At 33.2% G+C, this 9,720-nt stretch overlaps 3 protein-coding genes across 4 annotated transcripts in view; all 3 read right to left on the bottom strand.

Annotated features, from left to right (window-relative positions):
• Window positions 1-4,989: 4,989 nt before the first annotated feature.
• On the bottom strand, window positions 4,990-5,991 carry LOC137639418 (peptidyl-prolyl cis-trans isomerase G-like). Its single transcript, XM_068371695.1, has 2 exons — window positions 5,829-5,991; window positions 4,990-5,744 (listed from the first exon to the last, which is right to left on the bottom strand). The coding sequence occupies exons 1-2, from the start codon at window positions 5,989-5,991 to the stop codon at window positions 4,990-4,992; spliced, it is 918 nt and encodes a 305-aa protein (XP_068227796.1).
• Window positions 5,992-6,277: 286 nt separating this feature from the next.
• The window catches only part of LOC137639408 (golgin subfamily A member 6-like protein 22), a 4,304-nt gene continuing 861 nt past the window's right edge, over window positions 6,278-9,720 (bottom strand). The window contains exon 2 of the mRNA XM_068371685.1: window positions 6,278-7,182. Within this exon, the coding sequence (XP_068227786.1) occupies window positions 6,278-7,182 (905 nt within the window). The remainder of the gene's footprint in view (window positions 7,183-9,720) is intronic.
• Window positions 9,599-9,720, bottom strand: part of LOC137657386 (kappa-type opioid receptor-like) — a 4,564-nt gene continuing 4,442 nt past the window's right edge. For both annotated transcript variants that reach the window (XM_068391727.1, XM_068391732.1), the window contains exon 2: window positions 9,599-9,720. This exon is cut by the window's right edge and continues 2,077 nt beyond it. The gene's annotated coding sequence lies outside the window, so the exon portion shown is untranslated.

Here is a 9,720-nt window from a genome sequence, read left to right as displayed (position 1 = left end):
GTAATCTCAGTGTTACCAGGTGTATGAGGACAGAAGAGAATCTTTAAAGAATAGGCCAGTTTATTCGGTGTGTGTGTGTGTGTGTGTGTGTGTGTGTGTGTGTGTGTAGGCAAAGGGAAAATAAGCCGTAACCAGAAAGTAGGATCCAATGTAGTAGTGTCTAGCCAGTCAAAGGACCCCATAACCCTCTAGCGGTAGTATTTCTTCGTATACATATACTGTATATATATATATATATATATATATATATATATATATATATATATATATATTTATGTACACTAACTATACATATGTATATATCTGTATATACATATACATATATAATGTATATATATACTTTATATATACAGTATATATACATAAATACACACCATTATAATATCCATCATAAAAGCCAAGGCGATTTGATAATGTAATTATCATTTTTCACTTCCCATTATTCGTGAATTAAACCTTTCATTGAGAGCTGCTAATGTTTTCCACAAAATTTACTATGACTCACACCCGTAGTAAACGTGTCTGAGCGATCTGACAATTACGATAATGGGACACATCATTAAGTAATTTTTCCAAGTGCTTCTAATAGGTAGTTTTTCTTGTTAAGTTCAGAATGGGCTAAGGACATTTTTAGTGAGGGTTTAGAGTCTTTTAGACAGACAGGCAGACATGGAGTGAGAACTATATCTGATCGTTTTAGGTGGATATCTAATTTTTTTTTTTTTTGAGTCTCAAAATAGATACTGAGAGAAAAGGGTTATGTGAACTTTGCGAAAATTTGATTTGTATAGTTATGTTAGTCTTTTTCATTTGTAATTCTCAGAGAGAGAGAGAGAGAGAGAGAGAGAGAGAGAGAGAGAGAGAAGAGAGAGAGAGAGAGAGAGAGAGAGAGAGATTTAACATTAAATGTACTTTGAACATACATGAAATTTCAAATTTTCTTAAATCTCTTGATCCAGCACAGAAGAAAGTTTAAGATATCAATAGATATAAAATAATAAATAGTTAAATGTTTATTTTAGTCTCCGGGTGTATATTATGATTTTCAAATATATAGAGTTAATATATGCATAAGTAATGCCCACACAAACACACACACACACATATATATATTATATACAGACATATGTGTATATATATTTATATATACATATGTATGTATATATACATATATATATATATATATATATATACATATACATATACATATATATATATATATATATATGTATATATATTTGTTTATATTTATATTTATATATATACACACACATATATATATATATACATATATGTATATATGTATATATACATATATATATAAATATATATATACATATATATATGTATATATATCATATATACAGTATATATATATATATATAAATATATATATATATATATATATATATATATATATAGATAGATAGATAGATAGATAGATATATATACTGTACATATATATATGTATATATATAAATATCATATATATATATATATATATATATATATATATATATATATATATAAATGTATATATATATATGTATATATATATATATATATATATATATATATATATATATATGTATGTATATATATATATATATATATATATATATATATATATGTATGTATATATATATATATATATATATATATATATATATATATATACATATATATATATATATATATATATATATATTACACACGTAATTTCCTGCAGATATTTCATTATAGTAATTCCGAAGTCAGTCTATAATTAATTTCTAATAGACTATAAAAACTATAAGAATATTATTCTAAGTTCATTGACTCTTGATGAAGTTATTTTCTTACATTGAAGGTTTTTGTCATGTTTGTAAAGTCTAATTTTTAGAGCAAAATTACAAGAAGAAGAAGACGCGGTGTGTGTTTACAAACAGCTCCAGTGTTACTGATTAATTTGTGAGTTTTACTAATTTCCACATCGACGACATTTTGTGGCCAGACCCTGGAATATCAGTAACGTTTTAGAAGTTGCATCCAGTGATATAAGTGTTTTAACTCTTCCACTTAACCTTGTTTCGACTAGTCTTCTCCTGTCTTGTCTTCAGCTGCTGATTCTGCAGAATATCATCTTGATTTGTTGGACAGGAACTTACGGTCTATTACATTTCTTATTCATAGTCTAGATATTAATCTCTGGCACCGTCATTCAATTAGTTCGTTATGCATGTTGCATAAGATTTTTCATAATTCTGACCATCCTTTGCGTTCAGATCTACCCGGACAATACCATCCTGTTCGTAATAATAAGTATGCAGTTAATTATAATAGTCAGGCCTTTTCCATCATGAAGCTCAATACTACACAGTATTCTAGAAGTTTTATTTTAGCTATGATCAGATTGTGAAAAGACCTTCCTAATCAGGTTGTTGAAATGGTGGAACTTCAAAAGTTCAAACCTGCAGCGAATTTTTTTATGTTGAACTGGCTGACATAAGTTTTTGTAGTTTATATATGATAAATCGACTTTAATGTTGTTGCTGATCTTAAAGTATTTTATATTATTTACTCTTTTTTATAGTTTATATATGAAAGATCTATTATAATGTTGTTACTGTTCTAAAAATTTTTTATTTTAATTGTTCATTGCTTCGCTTGTAGATTATTTATTGTCTTATTTCCTTTAATCACTGGGCTATTTTTCCCAGTTGGAGCCATTGAGCTTATAATATCCTCCAATTCCAACAAGGGTTGTAACAAATCTAATAATAATAATAATAATAATAATAATAATAATAATAATAATAATAATAATAATAATATTAGAACAGTTACAGGGGGAAAAAGCTGTGGCAGTGGGATGGGTTACTAGAGTTAGTATTACGATAGACAGATATCATACTAGTCCAAAACTCGCCTCTTACCTCCTTTAGGTTAGTAGAAGCTCCAGATGAGAAAGATAAGACTTTGTAGTTGGTTGGTGGTTGGTACATTCTTCAGAACCCTTGTAGTTGGTTGGGACATTTTGGGGAGCCTTTGTTGTTGGTTGAGGCATTCTGGGGAGCCTTTGTAGTTGGTTGAGACATTCTGGGGAGCCTTTGTATTTTGTTGGGACATTCTAGGGAGCCTTTGCAGTTGATTGGGGTATTCTGGGGAGCCTTTTCTAGTTTGTTGAGACATTTTGGGGAGCCTTTGTAGTTGGTTGGGACATTCTAGGAAGCCTTTGCAATTGATTGGGACATTCTGGAGAACCTTTGCAATTGATTCGGACATTCTGGGGAGCCTTTTTAGTTGGTTGAGACATTCTAGGGAGTCTTTATACTTGGAGTCTTTGCAGCTGATTGGGACATTCTGGGGAGCCTTCGCAGTTTATTGGGACATTCTGGGGAGCCTTTGTAGTTGGTTGAGACATTCTAGGAGCCTTTGCAGTTGATTGGGACATTCTGGGGAGCCTTTGTATTTGGTGGAGATATAGTCTTTGTAGTTAGTTGAAGCATTCTGGGGAGCCTTTGCCGTTTATTGGGACATTCTGGGGAGCCTTTGTAGTTGGTTGAGACATTTTGGGCAGCCTTTGCAGTTGACTGGGACATTCTGTGAACCCTTTGCAGTTGATTGACACATTCTGGGGAGCCATTGTAGTTGATTGGGACAGACTAGGTGTAAAATTTTAGAAGTTATGACTGAAAAATAAAATTTTAAGAGGGATACAAAAACAAAAACACCACCTAACTCAGGGTTCCTCACCTAACCTAACCTAGGATCCGTATCCTTACCTACTTACATACCGGGGTCTGTGATCCTCATGCGACTCCACCCCTTTAAACGGATGTATCCTGAACCTACCCTAATACCAAGTCTCAATTGCAAACAAGTACTACGATTTTCCTAACACGTTTTTCTTTTAAGACAATAACTATCTACTAGTTTTGAGTGATGGAATGAATAAAATTGTATCTGACATAAATGCACGATCTGCGAGTCCTTTGACAGTGATGACTTAACAGTAAATGAGCAATATGTGATATGAAGTGTTGAATACTCTGAACGAAAAAGATAAAACAACAGTGGAGGTCCTGTAGAGAGAAGGGTTCCTCTGCTGCATGGGACCGGAAAAACAGCCTTCAAAGTTGTATTCTAATTTTGCTCTGGTAAATAATGAGATTTATTCTCATAATTCAAAAGGCTAGTGATACCTTTAGCTGAATGCTTTATATTTAGGTATATTGATTTCCTGATTCAAAACAACGTTATTGGAAGCCCTCTCTCTCTCTCTCTCTCTCTCTCTCTCTCTCTCTCTCTCTCTCTCTCTCTCTCTCTCTCTCTCTCTTAGATATATATATATATATATATGTATATATATATATATATATGTGTGTGTGTATGTGTGTATACAGTATATAGGTGTATATATATGTATATATATACACACACACACACACACACATATATATATATATATATATATATATATATATATATATATATATATATATATATATATATATATATATACGTACATATGTACACATGTAAATATATAGTGTGCTCATGATATATATATATATATATATATATATATATATATATACACATATATATATATATGTATGTATATATATACATATATATATACATACATATATATATATATATATATATATATATATATATATATATATATATATATATCCATTTCCAATCCACTTCTGGGCAAAGGCAAACTCCTTATTCATGTCTGGGGTTTGGCCATATAATCACCACGCTGGCCACTGTGGATTGGTGATGGTGGAAGACTTTAGTCTGATCGCTCACAGCAAACCAAGCTAGTATGGGTATCCCTGGTTAGTACATATTTGCTGATCATAGCGATACGCAAATCCTTCCACCACGTTAAGGTATCCTCATTTCAATCCTTAGAAATACATTTAGAACTAAATAGATTTTTCTTATGATATGTTTCATCAAGGCTATAAATAACTTTCTATCTTCAAACTTCTTCTACATGAACTGTTTTATGTTCACTTGTTCTGCTTGAACTGGTCTGTGTTCTCTTGTTCTGCTTGAGCTGCTTTGTGTTCTCTTGTTCTGCTTGAACTGTTTTGTGTTCTCTTGTTCTTCTTGGGCTGTTTTGTGTTCTCTTGTTCTGCTTGAACTGTTTTGTGTTCTCTTCTTCTGCTTTAGTGCTTTGTGTTTTCTTGTTCTGCTTGAGTGCTTTGTGTTCTCGTCTTCTGCTTGAACTGTTTTGTGTTCTCTTGTTCTGCTTGAACTGTTTTGTGTTCTCCTCTTCTGCTTGAGTGTTTTGTGTTCTCCAGTTCTGCTTGAAATGTTTTGTGTTCTCTTGTTGAGCTTGAGTACTTTGTGTTCTCTTGTTCTGCTTGAACTGTTTTGTGTGCTCTTGTTCTGCTTCAACTGTTTTGTGTTCTCTTGTTCTGCTTGAGTGCTTTGTGTTCTCTTCTTCTGCTTGAACTGTTTTGTGTTCTCTTGTTCTGCTTGAACTGTTTTGTATTCTCTTGTTCTGCTTGAGTGCTTTGTGTTCTCTTGTTCTGCTTGAACTGTTTTGTGTTCTCTTGTTCTGCTTGAACTGTTTTCTATTCTCTTGTTCTGCTTGAGTGCTTTGTGTTCTCTTCTTCTGCTTGGGTGCTTTTTGTTCTCTTCATCTTCTTGAGCTGTTTTGTGTTCTCTTGTTCTGCTTGAACTGTTTTGTGTTCTCTTCTTCTGCTTGACCTGTTTTGTGTTCTCTTCTTCTGCTTCAACTGTTTTGTGTTCTCTTGTTCTGCTTCAACCGTTTTGTGTTTTCTTCTGCTTGAGTGCTTTGTGTTCTCTTGTTCTGCTTAAACTGTTTTGTGTTCTCTTCTTCTGCTTCAACTGTTTTGTGTTCTCTTGTTCTGTTTCAACTGTTTTGTGTTCTCTTCTTCTGCTTGAACTGTTTTGTGTTCTCTTGTTCTGCTTGAACTGTTTAATGTTCTCTTGTTCTGCTTGAGTGCTTTGTGTTCTCTTCATCTGATTGAGCTTTTTGTTCTCTTCATCTTCTTGAGCTGTTTTGTGTTCTCTTCTTCTGCTTGAATTGTTTAGTGTTCTCTTCTTCTGCTTGAGCTGTTTTGTGTTCTCTTATTCTGCTTGAACTGTCTTGTGTTCTCTTCTTCTGCTTGAACTGTTTTGTGTTCTCTTCTTCTGCTTGAACTCTTTTGTGTTCTCGTGTTCTCTTCTTCTGCTTGAGTGCTTCGTGTTCTCTTGTTCTGCTTGAACTGTTTTATGTTCTCCTCTTCTGCTTGAGTGTTTTGTGTTTTCATAATCTGCTTGAAATGTTTTGTGTTCTCTTGTTCTGCTTGAGCGGTTTTGTGTTCTCCTCTTCTGCTTGAGTGCTTTGTGTTCTCTTGTTCTGCTTGAGTGCTTCGTGTTCTCTTGTGCTGCTTGAACTGTTTTGCGTTCTCTTCTTCTGTTTGAACTGTTTTGTGTTCTCATAATCTGCTTGAAATATTTTGTGTTCTCTTGCTCTGCTTGAGCGGTTTTGTGTTCTCCAGTTCTGCTTGAACTGTTTTGTGTTCACTTCTTCTGCTTGAGCTGTTTTGTGTTCTCTTCGGCTGCTTGACCTGCTTTGTGTTCTCTTCTTCTGGTTGAACTGTTTTGTGTTCTCTTCTTCTGCTTGAACTGTTTTGTGTTCTCTTCTTCTGCTTGAACTGTTTTGTATTCTCTTGTTCTGCTTGAGTGCTTTGTGTTCTCTTCTTCTGCTTGAACTGTTTTGTGTTCTCTTGTTCTGCTTGAACTGTTTTGTATTCTCTTGTTCTGCTTGTTTGCTTTGTGTTCTCTTGTTCTGCTTGATCTGTTTTGTGTTCTCTTGTTCTGCTTGAACTGTTTTGTATTCTCTTGTTCTGCTTGAGTGCTTTGTGTTCTCTTCTTCTGCTTGAGTGCTTTTTGTTCTCTTCATCTTCTTGAGCTGTTTTGTGTTCTCTTGTTCTGCTTGAACTGTTTTGTGTTCTCTTCTTCTGCTTGACCTGCTTTGTGTTCTCTTCTTTTGCTTGAACTGTTTTGTGTTCTCTTCTGCTTGAACAGTTTTGTGTTCTCTTGCTCTGCTTGAACAGTTTTGTGCTCTCTTGTTCTGCTTGAGTGCTTTGTGTTCTCTTCTTCTGATTGAACTATTTCGTGTTCTCTTCTTCTGTTTGAACAGTTTTATGTTCTCCTCTTCTGCTTGAACTGTTTTGTGTTCTCTTCTTCTGCTTCAACTGTTTTGTGTTCTTTCTTTCTGCTTGAGGTGTTTTGTGTTCTTCAATGAGGATTATGAACGGATGCAAATATACAATTTACTGTAATTTGGTTCAGGAAATTTCATTTCAAGGTTTAAAGGCCGCTCATGAATTCAGAGGCAAGGGATAACGACATTCAGGCAGGACAATGCCCTAGAGACTGACCATATATACGTATGATCAGCGCCCAAGGCCCCTATCCACCCAATTTAGGACCAAGGAGGGCCAGGCAATGGCTGCTTATGACTCAAAAGATAGACCTATAGGCTCTCCCAAACCCCACATCCTTAGCTCACAAGGATAGTTAGGTTGCAGCTCTTCTAGGAGAAGGACACTCCAAACTCAAACCATTGTTTTCTAGCCTTGGGTAGTGCCATAGCCTCTGTACCATGGTCTTTCACTTTTTTGGGTTACAGCTCTCTTGCGTGAAGGTACTCGGCCGAACTATTCTATCTTATTTCTCTTCCTCTTGTTTTGTAAAAAATTTCATTGTTTAAATAGAAAATATTTATTTTAATGTTGCTGTCCTAAAAATTTCTTATTTTTCCTTGTATCCTTTCCTCACTGTGCTATTTTCCCCTGTTGGAGCCCTTGGGCATAGAGCATCTTGCTTTTCCAACTAGGGTTGTAGCTTAGCAAGTAATAATAATAATAATAATAATAATAATAATAATAATAATAATAATAATAATAGATGCTGTAGTATTCTCCACATACATTATAGTGGAATACCATATTGGACAGCTATTGTCAAGACAACTTGAAAATATGCCATTATTCTAATCAATATTCTAGGGGGTGAATAAAAACAGTACTCTTGTTATTGCTTTTATTATTATCACGAATTAAAGAAAATTCATTCATTACAAATCTAATTGATCAATTATATGCAAAGCTGAAAAATATAATGCTATCTATAAGGTACATAATACAGTAAATATATATCTACCAATAAAAATTACAATTAAGTTCTTGATATATACTAATAGTGACATTCCAGCATTCCACGTCACCATCCTCATCTAGGTTCTTTCCTTAGAACCCAAGTTTCTGGCTCATATAATAGTGCGGGACCGATAGCTGTCTTAACCATCTTTATATATAATAGTATTTATAAGGTATATGATACAGTAAATATATATTCACTAATAAAAACTGCAATTAAGGTCTTTATATCGACTAAAGGTGAAATTCCTACAATCCAAGTCACCTTCCTCATCTAGGTTCTTTCCTTAGAACCCAAGTTTCTGGCTCATATAATAGTGCGGGACCGATAGCTGTCTTAACCATCTTTATATATAAAACAGTATTTATAAGGTACATGATACAGTAAATATATATTCACTAATAAAAAATACAATTAAGTTCTTGATATATACTAATAGTGACATTCCAGCATTCCACGTCACCATCCTCATCTAGGTTCTTTCCTTAGAACCCAAGTTTCTGGCTCATATAATAGTGCGGGACCGATAGCTGTCTTAACCATCTTTATATATAATAGTATTTATAAGGTACATGATACAGTAAATATAGATTCACTAATAAAAACTACAATTAAGGTCTTGATATCGACTAAAGGTGACATTCCAACAATCCACGTCACCATCCTCATCTAGGTTCTTTCCTTAGAACCTAAGTTTCTGGATCATATAATAGTAAGGGACCGATAGCTGTCTTAACCATCTTTATATATAATATTATTTATAAGATACATGATACAGTAAATATAGATTCACTAATAAAAACTACAATTAAGGTCTTGATATCGACTAAAGGTGACATTCCAACAATCTACGTCACCTTCCTCATCCAGGTTCTTTCCTTAGAACACAAGTTTCTGGCTCATATAATAGTAAGGGACCGATAGCTTTCTTAACCATCTTTATATATAATATTATTTATAAGATACATGATACAGTAAATATAGATTCACTAATAAAAACTACAATTCAGGTCTTGATATCGACTAAAGGTGATATTCCAACAATCTACGTCACCTTCCTCATCCAGGTTCTTTCCTTAGAACCTTTTCTGGCTCATATAATAGTAAGGGACCGATAGGGTCTTAATGGTATTTCTTGTCAAAAACAATTCCAGTTACTTCTCTATATTTTCTTTAGCTAATTTCTTGTCAAAAACAATTCCAGTTAGTTCTCTCTATTTTCTTTAGCTAATTTCTTGTCAAAAACAATTCCAGTTACTTCTCTCTATTTTCTTTAGCTAATTTCTTGTCAAAAACAATTCCAGTTACTTCTCTCTATTTTCTTTAGCTATGTTCCTCACTGCTATCTCATTTTCTCCATTATTATTACTGATATTTTTTATAGCTTATATATGAAATATCTGTTTTAATGTTGTTAATGTTTTTTTTTTAGAATATCTTATTTTAATTGTCCATTACTTCTATCTTAGTTATTTATTTCCTTATTTCCTTTCCTCACCGCCTTATTTTTCCTTGTTGGAGCCCTTGGGCTTATAGTATTTT

The sequence above is a fragment of the Palaemon carinicauda genome, chromosome 1 (genome assembly GCF_036898095.1).
Source record: "Palaemon carinicauda isolate YSFRI2023 chromosome 1, ASM3689809v2, whole genome shotgun sequence".
NCBI lineage: Eukaryota > Metazoa > Arthropoda > Malacostraca > Decapoda > Palaemonidae > Palaemon > Palaemon carinicauda.
The sequence above is the reverse complement of the archived record's forward strand: the minus strand, read 5'-3'. Positions and strand labels throughout refer to the sequence as shown.